This window comes from Poeciliopsis prolifica, unplaced genomic scaffold, assembly GCF_027474105.1.
Source record: "Poeciliopsis prolifica strain line A6 unplaced genomic scaffold, Auburn_PproV2 SCAFFOLD008, whole genome shotgun sequence".
NCBI lineage: Eukaryota > Metazoa > Chordata > Actinopteri > Cyprinodontiformes > Poeciliidae > Poeciliopsis > Poeciliopsis prolifica.
This window is the reverse complement of record NW_026562383.1, coordinates 14,233,475-14,252,500: the sequence shown is the minus strand read 5'-3', so window position 1 is coordinate 14,252,500 and position 19,026 is coordinate 14,233,475. Positions and strand designations below refer to the sequence as shown.

At 37.1% G+C, this 19,026-nt stretch overlaps 1 protein-coding gene across 1 annotated transcript in view; it reads left to right on the top strand.

Annotated features, from left to right (window-relative positions):
• Positions 1-19,026, top strand: part of LOC129361800 (voltage-dependent R-type calcium channel subunit alpha-1E-like) — a 58,346-nt gene that overhangs the window by 27,533 nt on the left and 11,787 nt on the right. Inside the window, 23 exon segments of the mRNA XM_055032910.1 lie at positions 969-1,072; positions 3,393-3,551; positions 5,535-5,725; positions 5,819-5,922; positions 6,011-6,126; positions 7,338-7,391; positions 7,850-7,930; positions 8,815-9,024; positions 9,184-9,296; positions 9,627-9,739; positions 10,229-10,360; positions 10,645-10,714; positions 11,125-11,242; positions 12,055-12,122; positions 12,238-12,305; positions 13,922-14,707; positions 15,242-15,492; positions 15,679-15,805; positions 15,892-16,021; positions 17,057-17,116; positions 17,222-17,328; positions 18,432-18,528; positions 18,627-18,787. Of these exon segments, the coding sequence (XP_054888885.1) occupies positions 969-1,072; positions 3,393-3,551; positions 5,535-5,725; positions 5,819-5,922; positions 6,011-6,126; positions 7,338-7,391; positions 7,850-7,930; positions 8,815-9,024; positions 9,184-9,296; positions 9,627-9,739; positions 10,229-10,360; positions 10,645-10,714; positions 11,125-11,242; positions 12,055-12,122; positions 12,238-12,305; positions 13,922-14,707; positions 15,242-15,492; positions 15,679-15,805; positions 15,892-16,021; positions 17,057-17,116; positions 17,222-17,328; positions 18,432-18,528; positions 18,627-18,787 (3,420 nt within the window).

Here is a 19,026-nt window from a genome sequence, read left to right as displayed (position 1 = left end):
TTCTCTGCATTAGCGCGAGCACGGCCTCACTCATTCACTCGCTCGCTTGGCCTCTCTCCCTCCCACTGCTTTTAGGAGAGATTCTGCGTGGGTTTACACTTGAGTTTCTGCCATGTGCTTTCTACTCCCTGTTCACACGCACATATATATATACCCTCCCCCACACTTCCCGGCACCATCCAAAGATTTTATAAGTTTGTGTATTTGCTTGTTTTTCTAAATGTTTGTGTATGTGTGTGTAAATCAGCAAAATGGTGACATCTAATAAATAATAATAATTTCTGAAGTAAATTTCAAATGTTTGTTCAGCTAAATAACAATAAAACTTGAACTTCTCCTAATTAAAAAAATTATACCTGTTTTCCTCTTGGGTTACTTCTACAATTTATGGATTTGAGGTATTTTGGTTACGCCTTCTTATGGGAAACATCCACATGTGATTTCTTGTGTAAGCTACAGCGAGTCAGCGGCTCCTGATGCTGTTTTTCGGTGTTTGTGTGTAGGTGGAGGCACATCGATGTGTGCGTGGGTAGACGTGAGTAGAAATGCCTGCCAGGTGTATGAGGTTGTGCATTCTTTGTCTCTCGCCAGGCGAGTCTGGTACATTTAATGAAAATACTGTACCACTTGCCGGCTGTGCAGTTGTCTCAGGTTTTTTTTTTTTTTTTTTTCTGTCACAAATTCACAATTTGATTTTTTCCTTTGAAGTAAGTGGTTAGTTTCTAAACCCCGTTGTTTTATTTTGTAAATTTATAAAAACAGGTTTTTCCATCCTCCACAGACAGAAATTGTTGACCTCAAGAAAGTTTTAGAAACAGATTTAGATGCCTGTGGGTGTGCTTTACATGCCTCTGTGGCATATTGTGTCAAAAATGAGTCATAAATACAATAATCTACTGCAACTCTAACATACCCAACATTAAACTTTATTTCAGGACATGTCATATTAATACATTTGCCTCCTCTAGGATCCTGGCCACCGCTGGAGCCCACATGAACATTCCTGTTGATCTTCGGACCCTGAGGGCTGTGCGAGTCCTAAGACCGCTCAAGCTCGTCTCTGGGATACCCAGTGAGTCACTTACTGACCTTAGTCCACCAGATGTTGCACCTGAATGTTTCCTTCAGTTGAGGAAGAAATGTAATCTGCATGAAAGAAAACTAGTTTTAAAGCCCTGAGATAAAGAAAGCATAATCTGCACAAATTATAACAACAATCTTACTTTCTTCTATAAATTCATGTTTACCCTGAAATACAACCATGTGGAATTAGATTTTCTTAACAGGAATATAAAGCAGATAGAATGATTTACATGGCATTTTCTCTAAAAAGCACTAAAAGCAACATAACTTCACAAATGTTTATCTATTTGTATTTTTATTGCAAAAAAGAAAGCTGAAGATCTTTTGATTGATGATTTGGTAACACTACGTTATTTTGCTGTTAGATAGAAGGTTATAAAAACCCAGACTTCCCTTATGGCCCATTCATCTGGGAGTAAATCAAATGTATAAATGTAACAAGATCTGTTGTTTAAATCAGTGGTGCCCACCATTCTACTCACTGAAAGCTTCCCTTCTTTTCAACAGGGTCACCTGCATTAGGTTCACATCCACACTGTGAAATTATCAGTATTATAACAGTTTTGCAAAAATGTGCTAATATATGCAAGACACATTATTACAACCCTAAGTTATTATAGTGGTGCCGGTAGAAATAATCTTTTTGTTCAGTTTAAATGTTATTATAGTGCATCAGCATAGACATAGTGTGACCCAAATTGTGGAAATTTTTCAATGTCCAAATTATGCTAATTGAAAATATGGTGCAGTTTGAACCTGATGTTGTGACAGAGAATATCTCATTGTGCCAAAGCTAAAACAGAGTTCAAAGATGAACTCAAATCAAGACAAATGGGAATACTGGACAGAAATATTAAAATGCATTTTTAAAGGAAAGAAGTTTATAAATTGATAATTGCATTAAAAAGGCTCAAAATTTAGTTCATCACTTCATTTCTTAAAGCGCAAGTCATTTAATAGTCATTTAAAGACTAACATATATTTCAGTAACATCTAAGTTGGTGTTTTCATGCAAAATAAATGAAAACTGGTTTTCTTCTGCTTTAACAGATAATCCATATCTCATGTCATCTGTGCAGTGAGGGCATCTTGTTATGCTCAATTAACAAGTGTAAATTGCTTTCCTGCTCTTCTTCTATAGTGTAAAACAGTGGGTGTCTACTCACATTACAGGGCATTATCACCTTCTACTGCATAAACGCATAGAACTGCCACACTCCATTGATATTTAATGTATTTTTCCATAAAAAAATTTTTCCCAGAGCAAAGAGATGCGAACCATTTAAGACAGATCTGAGATTCACTTTTGGTTCCCAAGTTGCCTGTTGAAAATAGTTTTGTGAATAAATTCTGGAATACTCAATGAGATTAAGTTTAACTAATAATAAATAAACCAACAGCATACAATAGAACTTACTATAAATTCAACAAATATGTAAAAGCCTAATTTGTTTGTGTGCATCACTTCAGGTTAGCCCAGCATTCCAATGACATCTACAAAACATTTTCTGTGCTGCTTTGTTTAGTACTGAGCTGACAAAAAAAAAAAAAAAAAAAAAAAGACTAAATCGTCACTCATTTAAAAGAATTGACAGATTGGCTGTCGACACATAGAACGAAAAAGATACTGGATTCTATTGTGTTTTCATCACTGAAAGTATCATATAAAGAGCTTCCTTATTTCTTTTGGGCTTTACACCTTGGTTCACCCCCAGGCTCTTTAGGTTCACCACACAATCTACTGTCTGGAACAATGCCCTCACAGATGATCATTGTCATACAAAAAGACTATCTTCTCCAAGGCAAGAATGTATAACTATGAGTTCTAAAAATAGTTTTTAGTTCCAGTGATAGAGACACAAAAATAGAGGGGTACTTCCTCTAAGAGTTAGAGAGAAGTTTTGCAAGTATGAAAACAGCTAGAGTGTTTTCCTAACATAGCCTAACACAATTAAATTTTTATTCTATACTGCAAGATGAGCATCCTTTTAAGATAATATCCTATTATCTTTCTTATGATACCATGGTTGTATTTTGTGCTGTTTAGTATTTTTGGTACAGAGTTGAAAGCCTCTGGGTGTAAGCTTAAGAAAAAGTAGCTTTTATTCGCTCTCGGAAACTGTACATTTCATATCCCTAATCCAACAATTGAAAGTAAAAAAGGTAATAAATCGAGAAGCACTAAAAAACTGAGGAAAATGTGCAAACTGTGGTAAACATTTGCAATACAATCACATCAATAAAAATGCAAGGATATTGTTATTGGGTTAACTGTGATTTTATTTTCGCTCTTTGCTCACTTATTACAGGTTTACAGATTGTGCTGAAGTCGATTATGAAGGCCATGATCCCACTGCTTCAGATCGGCCTTCTCTTGTTCTTTGCCATCCTCATGTTTGCAATCATTGGCCTGGAGTTCTACAGTGGGAAACTACATCACACCTGCCTCCCATCGGACGACATTTTTGGTAAGTCATACATAATGCAAATAACATCATCTTTAAATTATATGAGAAAAGGTGTTCGGAAACAAGAAATACATTTTTAAGATCTTTAATTTTGTCTGAGTTGATAGAAATAATTTAAATGCCGTGTGAGATCCTTCCAGTTGGGAGTGAAATTCTGAATCCTAGTTTGAGTTCCTTTTCTGACATGCTGTTTTGAAGTACACCTTTTTCTCCAAATCACTAGGTAAAAACTAATACCCCCTGGGTTTGTTTTTGGATTATTTATGACCTGTTGTGAATAATTTACAAGCAAGTATGCTAAACATGTGGTTTAGTCAATTTTCTCAAAGAGAGGGTGTGAATATCTTTGTCTGAGGGCTTTATGGATTACAGTAGCTGCAAACTCTGAGGTATTATTAGAGTTTCTGCTGGCTGATTTAGATACCGCTTAATTAGTCAACAACTACACTGTAATCACACGCCACACCATAGCATTTACTGTCTTTGCCTAGCTGGAGATGGATTTAGATGCAAAGCCTGAAAGAAATTCAGAAGAAAACAAATTCCTCCTGGTTCTGGTCATGTCTACTGAATTACTGAACAGACATCTGAAAAAACAACAACATTTATTTAACAAAAAGTTTACAGTTTCTTGGAAAAATTCAATAAAATTTTTTTTCCCTTCTTCTGAGTTTATGAATTATACAGTCCCTTGAAGAGGTATTTATAGCACTTGAAGTTTTCTACATTTGACCATATTACTGTCCTAAACTTCAATGCATTGTGTCTATTATGTGCTGCATTGTGTTAATCTATCACACAAAATTCCAATGATTTACAATAAAGTTTGTGGTCCTTACTTGACAAAACGGTTCCAGGAGATATAAATGTTTTTGTAAGGCACTTTGAATATTTATACATCTGAATAATGTTAATATAACTGTAAATCACACATTTTTAAAAAAAATTATTGTTAATTACTATTTGGTTTGACGTATTGGGAGTATATTTAAGGATATAGGATTTAAGTTTTACTCCACAATATTCATGTGGAAAAGATTCCAAACAAAATGGAAATTGATTAGAACAAAGCAGCAAAGTGATAAATTGACCCTCATCAAAATTTATTTATGGGCACCATTTAGATAGAAAAGTGGCTCAATAATGTCCACCAGAAATGACTGTCTGTAGATTGCACAATGGCCCCTTAGCAAGACAATTCAAAAACTGACCCATATTGTCCTGGATGTGTAGTTCAGGAGCAGATTTTCCCAATATCCTTTTTGAGACCCAGTTAAGACCTACATAGAGTGCCTTACTGCCCCAGTTCAGATATCGTTATTAGTCAACCCAAATGGGTTCCATACAAGATGGCCATTGGCTCACTATGTAACAACCCAGACTGCGTCAAATCCGAGTGGGGCACACATCTACATGCTGGCACAGACTCATGGTCTCTTGGAAAAACAAAACATGATTTGAGAGGAGATGGACAACAAAATATCGTTTGTTGGCAAATGTGTCTAGTTGGAGAAAACATCCTTAACTTAAAACTGGAAAACTGGTCATTGTCTCTCATGGATGTACAGTAAACAACACCACACTTTCTCATCTTATTTGCTAGATTTTTTTTTCACCACCAACATGTGAAACAGACAGTTGGTGGATTTAAACAAAAGCGCTTTATAGTACTGTTGTATCTGAAGGCACTTTTTTTTTAATAACCTCCAGTCTAACTTTACCACCTGCTTTACTGTCAGTGTACAGATTAGACATTGTTGCAAAAATTATTATTAAACTCTTTCACTACAGCTAATTTAAATACAAAGGAATGTCTGGTTTGGAATTCTCTAAGTTTAGCCATTCTAACGCTGCCTTATTACTCAGTTTTGTCTTGTGCTTATTTTAGTGGAAAATTAAACATGTTAGTGCTAGTGTTGCTGAATGTACTATAAATGCATTACAGTGACATATGCAGAATAGCTGTGCTTTATTTTTTTCTAGATAATGAGACTGTTGACTCATCAGAGTTGGCATTTGCATGCGGCGTGAGGAAATGTCCGGAAAAGTACGACTGCAACGACACCTGGATTGGGCCAAATGACGGCATTACACAGTTTGACAACATTCTATTTGCTGTTCTCACCGTCTTCCAGTGCATCACCATGGAGGGCTGGACAGCTGTGCTTTATAATGTGAGTTCATACACTTAGTCAGATTAAGAACCATGACTCATCAGATTGATTACCGTTAAATCTTTAATCATTTGAACATTACTGACATTGCAGACTAATGATGCTCTGGGTACCACATGGAACTGGATGTACTTCATTCCTCTCATCATTATTGGCTCATTCTTTGTGTTGAATCTTGTGCTGGGAGTTCTGTCAGGGTGAGTGGGCTTCTTCCTGTGTTTGCAAGAAAAAAAATGCCTTAGTGTCAGCATAGTGGAGTAAGACAGCTGTTTCCTGCCTCCTCAGAGAATTTGCCAAGGAAAGGGAGAGGGTGGAGAACAGGAGAGCCTTCATGAAGTTACGTCGGCAGCAACAAGTGGAAAGAGAATTGAATGGCTACAGAGCATGGATAGACAGGGCAGGTACTAAGAAGAAGAAAAACTTTGCATCTTGCTTTTCTGCAATACTGTATGATAGAACTGTGACCTAATAGGTTTTCCTAAACAATAGCTAGTTTTGAAATAGTTTTTGGACTCATTAGTGCAAAAATAGCTAAACATTTTAACACTATTAAATTACACATCTTTGCTGGAACATTTAATTTAATGATTAGATTTCATTATGTGGCTTATAGTGGTTTATATTTATAAATGTTAACTTGGTGCTTTTTACAAGAGAATCAGGTTCAATTAATACCCAGCAACACAGAATCCAATTTGATCCAAATTGACATCAGATCAGTTTAATTCATTCCAATAAAATCTGAGCATATTGTCAAATTGGAAATTGGCCATTAGTATTTTCCATGGAAAGAAATGCAAAAACACAAAGACAATGGCAGTGGTTGCTTCGTCAATTACTAAATCAACAATAGAGTTGGCTATAACTTTCATTCGGACAAATGACAAGATTGCACATTGCTAATGGACGCAATAGCTCAATGACTCCACCCAGGAAAGCACACTCTGGTAAACATAGAAGCACTGGGTTAGCTGTACCTTTTTTACAGAAAAGACATGGACAGAAATATGAAGAAATGGCTGCAGTAGCTTTGTTGGTCATCTCAAGGAAAGCGGTATATTCAAATACAGAAGGTTTAAAGACTTTGGTTTTAAACCTTACCAAAGCTGCATGAATTACCCAAGCCCTGGCATGTTTTGAAAAATGACTCCTCTACCAGGGTTTGAGATCTTCATCAGAGTCGCAGAGTTGAGATGCACAAACATGCAGTGCTGTAATGGCATTCTACATTGCTTGTCTCCCACGCAAGCAGAGGGTGAGATAAAGGTGATACTGACTCACTGACTTAAATTTGTGTGCATGTACGTATGTGCACGCGCATCTCACTGTTTACATGCCCGAGTGAGTGCGCGATGTAGACGCTGTGCATAGTTATGTGTGCACAAATGTGGGAGAGTGTGGGAAGAAGGATAAAAGAGAGACAGAATACAAGAGAGATCAAGAAATCAGTCTTCAGAGAAGGTCAACCCAGCCTCTTAAGGTAGAGCTTACATCGGTTCCTGCAAATGTTTGTAGACATCCTAAACTATTTCTCCTTGAAAACTGTAAAGCTCTTCTTCACATGGTTTGAATTGTTGCTTTGTCTGTAACATCAAGCGTTATTGCATTACAGAGGAAGTCATGCTTGCAGAGGAGAATAAAAATTCAGGCAGATCCCCATTAGATGGTAAGTTCCTATGTTGTTGGAGAAGCTTTATTTTTACTTTGTTTTACTTGTCAGGGTCTTATTTTATTCAATGGATCTTAAATTTGATTTAGCTTTTAAAAAATTAATTAGAGAATTGTTAGTGTTTGTAGCAATTCTAACTCTATTGTATTTTCAACAGGCCTCAGATGTTATTGCCACTGATTTATTACTTTTTGTGGTACTAACATCATAATAACGTTTAAGAAATACAATTATCATTTGTGATTAAGATTACAAATAAATATTTTTACAGTACTTTGTGTCCTGCTGGTTTAATTCAAGAGAAAAAGTCAAGACATCCAAAAAACTGTTTATATCTGCAGTTCAGATTATGTTTTATATGTTCAACATCCCTTTAGAATCTCAGCTGCAGGTTGATCTGGAATCGTGTCACAAGAAATTCATTTCTTCCGTCTTGTGTTGTATTTTTTTTTCAGTGCTAAAACGAGCAAGTAAAAAGACAGGTGCACGGAGAGGCGCACCAGGAAGTGACAAGTACACAGACATGTCCACCGCCAGTAAGTCAAGGACATTTCCTGTTTCTTTTTAACTTACAGTAGAAATTTTTGGACAACATATGACCTGCAGTTCAAATAACCTGGAAAACATGTACAATTTTAATCTAGATTTTGAAGTCCAATGTTTTCTTGACTGCTTTTCACCAATAAAATGTATTCAGAATGTAATATGAACAGTGTCTATTATATACCAATAAAGAACTATTGGCAGCAAAGCGTCAAAACTTCAAGAGTGGTCCAGTCTGCCGTTGTCTCTTTCTGTACCTACTTAGAAACAGCATGTTCCACATTTACTGATGCCCTGGGTAAATAATCCTATCAAATTATATCGCATTAGAAAAATGTCACAAAAAATATTATTCGAAAAATACATTCTTAAATTTGAGTGAATTTTTTAGTTTTAAATAAAAATATATATTTTTATGTCATTTTAAAAAAATATGGTGGCATATTTATTGAAAGCCGTTTTAACTCTCACAAAGAGAGTAACAAAAGTATCTCGAGGCTCTTAATTAGCAAGCTGTGAGTTCAAATTTTACAGGGCTACAAATATGACTCAGAAGTCCATTTCTATTAGTCGTTCTTCAAATTGGGAAAGAAAAGAAAGCATGCCACCTCAGTCACTATTAACAAGCTTTATCTTGCCGCCACAGACTGTGAGCAGAGTGGAAAGAGACTAAAAAAACATCCTAAGATAACACTGTGGCAGCGGATGAGATTTATTTAGTATTAAGATTTTATTAAACCAATTTGAAACATTTTCACCAGGGGTGTCTCTAATTGTGGAGGATCCTTTTCTTCATATCTCCCTTATATTTTGGCACTAAAAAGGCATACTATCTTTTTATTTTGTTCATTGATGTTTCAATTTTTCCTACCTCTAGGCATGTCAAGATCAAGAATGAACTTTCGCAGCGGCCGTCGTGGCCCTGCTGCCTACCTGCGACGTAAAGAGCGCATGCTGCGCATTTCCATCCGCCGCATGGTGAAGACAGACACATTCTATTTGATGGTCCTCAGTCTGGTGGCTCTCAACACCATCTGCGTGGCTATCGTGCACCATGACCAGCCTGACTGGCTGACCATCATCCTCTGTGTGTTTCAATCATGAACAGCTGACAGGGTTTTTCTTTTAACTAACACCTTGAAGAGAAAAATTTAGGTCACGTTTAACAATGGAGTTGTTTGTGATTTTATGATACATCATTTGAGCTTTTTGACATGACTGGTTCTTGTTCTCTTCATATCTGCAGACTATGCAGAGTTTGTGTTCCTGGGGCTGTTTCTGGCTGAGATGTTTTTGAAAATGTACGGTCTGGGTTTCCGGCTCTACTTCCATTCATCTTTCAACTGCTTTGACTGTGGGGTGAGATCCTTCATCCTTCATTCTGACTCCATGTGACTGTAGAAAAACCAAAGCAGTAAAACCGTTTTGCTTCATAGACATTAATGTTTAGATTTCATGCTCCACAAGAAAGACTTTGATACATCACTTGGAATAAACAATTATTCTTTTAAACTATAATTAAACTAATAAAGCCCACCTACAAACTTACATAATCATTGCATGCGTTTTGCCTGAGCTAGTAAGACTTGAACATATCCCTCCCGTAGCTACATTGTTCTTAACAACAATCAAGATTACAGTCATGGGACATCATTTGTTTTCCTTCTTCATATGTAACATGTTTTGCAGGTCATTATCGGCAGCATCTTTGAGGTGGTATGGGGATTTTTTAGGCCCGGCATGTCGTTTGGTATCAGTGTACTGAGAGCGCTGAGACTTCTGAGAATATTCAAGATCACCAAGTGAGTTTGTCCGCTTTCGAAAATAAGAACAATTAAGTGAGGGTCACAAAGTTTTAGCCAAATAGATTTATACCTTATTCGGACCTTTATTAAATATATGACTTGAAAAACACCATAACATAATAAGTTCACTTTTTTTTAGCTTACCTAATAGCACAGAGATGCTCATGTGACTTAATTTTATGATATCTAAATTTAATTCATCTATGTATTATGTTAAAAGCTTCATAACAGTTTTTACAACAGATTTTGGCTACTTTATTTAAATCCCTGTTTCCAATATTAGTGGCAGTATAATTGCTATTACAGTAGGCCAGTTCCAGTAGCAGAAGTCTTTTGCATAATTGTAGATAACAAAGAAAAGAGTTTGTCTGCATTTCAGACTTCTTAAGGTCCAAAATTAGAATGGTGGGATTTAACTTTAAGACCTTGTAGAAATTCTGGTTTCAGAGAAATTGATGTGTCAAATGTAATTTTTTTTCTTGGCAGGTACTGGGCTTCTCTCAGGAACCTGGTTGTTTCCCTGATGAGCTCCATGAAGTCCATCATCAGCCTGCTTTTTCTTCTCTTTCTCTTCACTGTGGTGTTTGCTCTACTCGGGATGCAGCTTTTTGGAGGGAGGTATGAACTAACTTCTTTTATTGTGAGTTCCTGTAAAACCAGTTTCTATTTTTCTGTTTGTTTTAACCTACACTTCCACACAAGTTGTTGTTCTGAAAAAGTATTTACTTGGTTAAAAATTCAACAGCAGTTTCCTCAATGGCCTCTTCGGGGGAAGAAGGAGAGGAAGTATTATGTCTGGATGAAAATAACTCTGCATCCTCTTCCTCCTCTTTTTTTTCCTTCCTCCTGTTCTTCCTCCTTGGTCATATCTGACCCTGCTTCTCTATCGACTTTCCCTCTAGGTTCATCTTTGAAGATTACACTCCCACCAACTTTGACACGTTTCCAGCTGCCATCATGACAGTGTTTCAGGTTTGGCTCCCACAGATCCCCCCATCCTGCCTGCTCTCCATGACACATTGCACCCTGGGATATTTCTCACCCCAGGCGCGGATTAAACAACTCTGCTCAATCGCTCTCCACCCCCTGCCTCCGCGATCGTCCCACACATCCAAGCACACATATGCGCACATGAATATCAGACAAGGGAAACGTGTACAAGTCCACATCAGATCCGCTTCAAACCGACTGCACTGTGAAAGAGTGTTTTGATCAGCACACATAGTAATTATTAGCTCGTCACCCTTTTTAATACCATATTGTTATCAGTACAGGGGGGTTCGTCTGCGTTTTGGAGTATTTTTAAGTCAACGTTGGCTTTAATCTAGCCTGAGCTGTGTAATTATTTCTGCTATATGTTCCGTGCCTTTAATTACGTGCAGATTCTGACTGGTGAGGACTGGAATGAGGTGATGTATAATGGAATCCGCTCACAAGGAGGCGTTCAGTACGGCATGTGGTCATCCATCTACTTCATAGTGCTCACTCTGTTCGGTAACTGTATCCTTGTTGACCTCAGAAGTGGCCAGAGAGCTGTGATGTAATCATGACCTTTGTGCACCATCACTTTTGAAAGTATTCAGATAAAAGTGGCAATAATGCATCCTTGAAAAATTCAATTATAAGAGATGCTTTACAGTGTAAAAATAAAAAACATTAACAGTGAAATGAACTAAAAATAGTCCCTTATAGCCATATTGGGGAAATAAATTGTTATAGTTTCAGTCAGAAGTGTACTTGCAGTCATCACTGACATGAGTTATTTATTGATAGTTATCTTCTAAAAAGATAACTATCAACAGATAACTAAGATTTGTGCATTTTTGGTATTCCGATCACCAATTTTCAATTATCGGTTTTGAAAAAACCCTCTGTGATTTGTATTTTCTTGAAAACAATAAATGTGGCACAAAAAATGCAATGAAAAACAATTTGGACAAATTTTTGTAGGCTCTTGTTAGCTTGTTTAAAACATTTTTCAGATTGAGATATAATTGAAGCTGCACATTGTTTTCCACCAGTCGCCTGAAAATGTACAGTTTTTGTTGTGAATGTCATTAAATAATGAAGATAAGAAAATCTTGAAATTATTTACATTTACTTTTAAATGACTCTGCCTCCCTAGCAAAGTATTTTTATGTTGCTCTCATATTTCTAAAAAAGACGCTGAATTCCATCTGGACATTTAAGAACTTGTTGATTTGGAAATCAAATAAAAGCTGTATATTTTGATATATCCTGTGTCAAATTTAAAGTCCGAGAGATGGTGGATATTTGCAAGCCATATTGATCCTTAACAACCTTTATGACAGACACACTACTTAATGTCTTCTTGGCTATCGCTGTGGATAATTTGGCAAACGCACAGGAGCTAACCAAGGTTTGCATTTTTTATATCAATATTGTCAGAACTTGTAAAAATGACATATTTTTATGTATTTTTGTGTTGAAAACTTCAAATGTCAAATCATTGTTTATGATATTTTAATTCTCAGGACGAAGAGGAGGAAGAGGAGTTCTTCAATCAGAGATATGCAAGAGGAAGAGATGGCCTGATATCAGAGTAAGTTATTGGTTACTCTTACATCAGTCTTTTAAAATAAGACAGAATTCATTCATATTTTAGTGTATGACCAAAACATCACAACTCATAGGTTCATCTGATCAATGGGATTGCTGTATTAATGCAGTCTTCCCATTGCTAAATGCAATGTCATTTCAAAATGATTTATGGTCATTTCAAAATAAAACAGAGTTAATAATAATGGCATTTGATCACGCATCTTGGGTTTAACCTTTGTTGTTTGTTGTTTTCTTTGATTTGTTATCTAAATGATAGAAATACTACTAAAGGAGACAAGATAAACTGCTGTCTTCATGTAATAACACTGCTGTGTTTATGTGTTTTCTTTGTCCAGCAGTATAAAAAATACTGATATTTTACTTTTGGACAAATGAACATAACAGCTTTAAAAAAGCACAGAGCTTTCAAATTCTGTGACTGCTTTAGCTTTGAATATGTTTGTATCATTTGTGTGTAACATATATAAGTGTAAGTCATTTACGTGTTGCAACCACTAATATGCTTATCAATGTGAGTTTTTCTGGTTCCATCTTGTTGTCTTGTTATATTCTTGTTATGTGGCACTGAACAAAATGATTTGATTCATAACGTTTCTCAACTCAGCAGTTTTTGAGCTCCTATTTTGATGCAGACACAAGTATGTCTTAATAAAATTTAAATATCACAGAAAAAAAATATCTCAGTTATTCAATGCAAAGTTAATGTTGTGTACTGATCCATTACTCATAGTGGTCTATTTCTATTTTTTTGTTGGTGATGAGGATGATAATAAAAACTTAAAACTCGGCTTCTTAAAAAAATGAGATTCATAAGACCAACAGCAAAAGGATGCTAAAATATAGAAATATCATCTTAAGTTATGTTCAAATACTGTAGATTATATGCACTCAGTAATTGCTTGTTACTCCATCAGTGCAACATGGCATGGAGGCAAAATAAATATACTTTTTGATCCTAATTTGTTGGAATGCACCTCTGTTTACAGTTAGAAAAACCTTTACAACATTAATGTTCACCTGATGCTCTCTTCCATTTCTGCTTCCATGTTCTCATTTTGTTCTGTGCCACATCAGAAGTTCAGTGTACGTTGTAAACCACTAATGTCTTGTTTTCAAATGACCACTCATCGGACAACAAAAGAATCAGAACACCAGTAAGTATAACTGAATGCATCCCTGTCACACAGACCTTTCTTTAATTTCCCTGATCGATTCCTGAGATTATTTTGTAGATGTTACACAATGTATGCACTTTAATCCCACGCATTTTCTTTTTTGTTGTTGTGGGTTTTGTTCTCCTTTTTTTGACCTCTGATCCGTCCCTTCCTTCCAGGTATTATTGTTCATTTTTTGGATGTTTTTTCACACATTGTTCCATGGGAATATTTTCTGTTAAGAATTAGCAGACATTATTAGCAGACAGTTTGCCCTTTTTTTTGCAACTTTTATTTCATTTTTTTCCCCCCCAACATTTTCTGATTAGAGAGCTGGTGTGCCAAATGGATCTTTGTATGTTTGTTTTTTGTCACTAAATTTGTCTGTATGGACAGGTTACTGCCCCCATATTTAGGTGTGTTTTGTGTTGTGATGTTTTAGTGGCAGAAGAAGGCCCTACCTATACAGAAAACGTGCAATCCATAGAGGGCGACCCAATTTCCCAGAGGACCCTGACGGTGCTGCGGGGGCCCCAGATGAGCAGCCCCTTAACGGCACCAGGGCCTTTGCGAACCGCCGGGAAAGGAGAAGAAAAGTCAACATGTCCGTGTGGGAGCAGAGAGCCAATCAACTACGCAAACGTCGTCAAATGGCAAGCAGAGAGGAACTGTTTGGCAGTCCTACAGAAGACAACAATGAAACTCCCTCTATTCCCAAACACGTCCCCGCCATCTCCCGAGAAACTAGCCCGGCTCACCTGCCTGAATCTCCCATGTCAGTGAAGATGCCCCTACCTGAGCCCCCTATGTCAGTCTCTATTCCAATGCCTGAGCCTCCAGCTGCTGAGCCTCTTGTCAATATGAGTGAGGAGAAAACAGCAGGAGCAAACCACCGGACCGCCGGCGGCGGGAGGCACCGGATGGCCCGGAAGTTCAGGTCCAGTCAGGGGCCAGAAGAAGGAGCCCGTCACAGGCGCCACCGTCACCGAGAAGCCCGGGTTGAAGCCAAGAGTCTGGACTGCACACAGACCCCACGTGAAGTTGTACATATCAGACGGTCGCTCAGTCAAGAGAGGAAGACGATTGATGAAAGAGAGGAGAAGGAAGAAAGAGACGAGAGTGAGAGAGCTGAAGGAGAGGGCGGACATCAGAACAATGCACAGATGGAGGAAGATGATGGAACATGCATTGTCAATCCATACGCAGAAGTCGGGGAAGAGTGCAGAAGGTAGGGAAGTTCTTGTGAAATATTTCTTTTTGTTATTTTTATGTTTAATTCTTCCACAAATTTCACTTTGAAAAAAAATTCTTCTGATCAAATCATCAGACTCGTCATTTTTTGCCACTCTTCTGCTCATTTTGCTATTTGGATGGCATGTAGTTTTCTCATATAACATGACATTAAGAGATAGAGAGCTCTTTAACTCTTCTTGTTAACATAATCTAAAAAGTAACATCAAAACTTTTTATGCTACATGATGGTAGGTTTGTGGAAAGTTAAAACAATGTGTCATATTTTTCTGTACTCATTGTTGTTCGTACCAACTGATGCAACTGCTAAACCCAAGCTTATTTTACTTAAATCTGCTGTTTAAAGTGCAAAATTCAACCTTGATCAAGAGGACCAAAATAAAAAAAGCACAAACTTCAAGTTAATTTACTTAAACTTATAAACAGTTCCTTCATGATAACATATTGTGGTATTTATTTATTTATTTTTTGCCTTTTTATGTTTTGAAATATTTTTTCTCTGATGAAACAGAGATGCTGCACCCAGCAGCGATATTCCTGATCCTCCACAGTGCACCTGGTCAAAACAGGGAGAGGGTGGCTGCAGGGATCCGTATGAATCCATGTCAACGGATCCCGCTTTAGAGGGAAAAGAGTACACTGTGAGTACCATTGAGTCGGAGAAACGCAAGATATCCATCAAGCGTGATAAGTCCAACCCAGAGGGAAGCGTGGCCATTGAAATGTCTTCACAGCCCCTACTGGAGCTCACTCCTGTCACAGGTAGGCCTGTGTTTCCTTTCCCCCTACAGTCATACTGCATTAAACATGGAGTCATAAAAATAGGTGAATTGTAAATTTAGTAGCTACTTGTCTTTTTTTTGGTTAATATTCTTTGTCATATATGTCCATGAATAAAATAACTCACTTCCACCTCTTGGTCTTCTCTCACATTCTGGGTTGTTTTAGAGAACAGCAAAGAGTTGGAGGCATACCAGTCTGATGAGAAAGAGGAGGAAACAGAGGATGAGGAACCACCGATGCCTCCTAAAGCCGTAGCGCCTGACAGCATGTTCATCTTTAAAGCCTCCAACCCGTAAAATGCAACAAATATCCTATGAATCATTCATTTTGAATTTTAGCATGCACCCATTCAGCATCCTCCCTTTTGTTGCTCCACAGCATCAGGAGGATCTGTCACTATGTGGTCAATCTTCGCTACTTTGAAATGACCATCCTCCTTGTGATTGTGGCGAGTAGCATCGCGTTGGCCGCAGAGGACCCTGTGTGCACAAACTCAGACAGAAACAAGGTACGTGAACTGTTAATGGCTGTTGCTAATTTTGGATTTATGGGTACATAAATTATGTTGTTTATTCTATATAAATAAACTTGGCATCAACATATCTTTTTATATTACTACCTAATATCAAAAGAAAACGTATTTGAACTCTAGAATGTGAATAAAGCCTAAGAACCTTTATTCTTTCCATTGTATCACAAACTGAAGATATTGTTAGAACATACTTAAGTGATGATTACAACCTCATGCTTTCTCATAGTAAATTACTGAAGATGACATTTTAGCTCAGTGTGACTGTCAGGTTGGATCTGTAGTTGACATAACACAGTCAGCAACAATGTGTCATGACACATTTGGCTTTCACGCACACACAAGGTGAGAATCAGCAGCTCTGCCTGGCAAATCGCTGTGCAGTTTGTTTTTTTTTACAACTTTTCCCTTTTCACAGTGTCATGGAAAGTGTCCAGAGTAAGCACACATTCGTCTTCTTTTTTTTACATCCGGTTAGAGCAATGCTCCAAATCCATTGTGAATTCATAAGAATTTCCTCAGCAATACTACAAAGACATTTTGATGCCCTGAGTTGGTGTATGGTTTGAAACCAGTTTGTTGCTCTGATGCTGATTTTCCTCTTATAAATTGGTTTAATGAGTCATGCAGCTTAATGGTAGCATTGCTCTACATTTCTGCCGCACTTTAGGTAATCAGCGTGGTTGTTATTCTGCCAAACAACTGATATTTTGTGATTTGTTTTGGTGAATATTGTATGAGTGAGGTGATTCAACAGACCCATATCCCGAGAGAACTAAAAATATCAGTATTTTTGTATCTGTGTCTATAATTGTATCTGCTTAGTTGATTCAGGCTGATTTTGATAGCATTCTCCAATGAGCTGTTCGGTTCTGGTGAGTCTTGTCCTGAGGTATTTTTTTTTGGTCACCTCTCTAAGTACTGGGTAACAAGTGTAGTACCCGGTGAATAAGTATACTGTAGATTTGATCTACTATGGGGAGTTTGATTTAATGCCTTTTTCAAACCGTACAGGTGCTGCGATATTTTGATTACGTTTTCACTGGAGTGTTCACCTTTGAAATGATCATAAAGGTAGGTGACTGAAGCAATTTTCCCATTTCCCATTTCAATTGTATAATACATTTTACAACATTTTTCTGGGCCTTTTTTCTGCATGCATATATTTTTGGCCTCCAGATGATAGACCAGGGTCTCATTCTGCATGATGGCTCCTATTTCCGAGACATGTGGAACCTCCTGGACTTCATTGTAGTGGTGGGAGCTCTGATCGCCTTTGCTCTAACGTGAGACACAACACAGTTCAGCCTTTTCCTATGACTAATGACTGACTCACTGCAGCTCATAAGTTTGAGAGCATGCAGTACTTTTATAAGTTGCCCTTCCTAAAGTCATAAGCTGCATGTATCAAGACACCTGTGAGCTTTTGGAGTGTGTAACTCAGTTTTAAGTTTCACTTCAAGGCTTTAAGAGGAGAAGATGGTTTTTGGTGTAAATTTTTTTTCTGTTGTCTGTCATGGCTTGCATGCAACAGATAATTCACTAACTAACTAATTAACCCCCGCTGTGCAATTTGTTGAAGTTTTACTGTATGTTAATTTCTCTGTTGTTAATATGGATGTGATGTAACCTTTTTTTATCCCTGAATTTTTTTTCTCTGTTGTTCCTGTGGATTTTATGACTGTTGGGGCAACCAGGAATGTGATGGGGTAAACATTTTTTACATGTGAACATCTCCCACAAGTCTTTTACATATTTCTCTAGTTCCCATCCATCTCCACCTTTGCTTTTTCTTTAGTTTTGTGCTTTTCTTACTATATTACAGTTTGCACATCACTCAAAGAGTCAGGCATTTATTAGGAGTATAAAAAGTGAATAAGACCAGATAGATAGATAGATAGATAGATAGATAGATAGATAGATAGATAGATAGATAGATAGATAGATAGATAGAGAGATAGATAGATAGATAGATAGATAGATAGATAGATAGATAGATAGATAGATAGATAGATAGATAGATAGATAGATAGATAGATAGATAGATAGATAGATAGATAGATAGATAGATAGATAGATAGATAGATAGATAGATAAATAGATAGATAGATAGATAGATAGATAGATAGATAGATAGATAGATAGATAGATAGATAGATAGATAGATAGATAGATAGATAGATAGATAGATAGATAGATACAGACAGACAGACAGAATCAGAATTTTACTAATCATGTTTGCCTTTCTCTCAAACATGAAGTTCTTTGCTACATTGTGTTTTATTCTCTTAATTCACTGACATTTTTCTCTCACTACTTATGTCATGTCTTCATAGTCAAGTTTGACAGTAGAGCTGTACTCCTTAATGCCTTATTTTAATGTCAACAGAAACAACAAGGGCCGTGACATCAAGACAATAAAGTCCCTCCGAGTTCTGAGAGTTCTGCGACCTCTTAAAACCATCAAGAGGCTTCCTAAACTCAAGGTCTGATCAAGATATGAGAAACTTGCTTTTGATGTTGCTTCACAGGCTTCTGACAGATTTTATTTACTTTCCCTCCCTCGTGTCTTTCTCCTCCACAGGCTGTTTTCGACTGTGTGGTCACATCCCTAAAGAACGTTTTCAACATCCTCATTGTGTATCAGCTCTTTATGTTCATCTTTGCTGTCATCGCGGTCCAGCTCTTTAAGGGGAAGTTCTTCTTTTGCACTGACAGCTCCATGAAAACAGAAAAGGAATGTCGGTAAATAAGCATCCAATCTGTTTTCTCAGACTCACATTAGTGTTCTGAGTAGGAATGCACGGTATATATCAGCAAAATCCTCCTACATGTTGTCACCATGTCCTTCCATGCTGTGTAATAGGGGAAATGTTGACACAGAACCTGAAAATGAAGAGACAAAATCTGTTTCTCTGTTGTCAGAAAGGTGGTTACAGCAAATTTCTTCTTGACATTTTGGGAAATATACTTTTTCTTGTCTT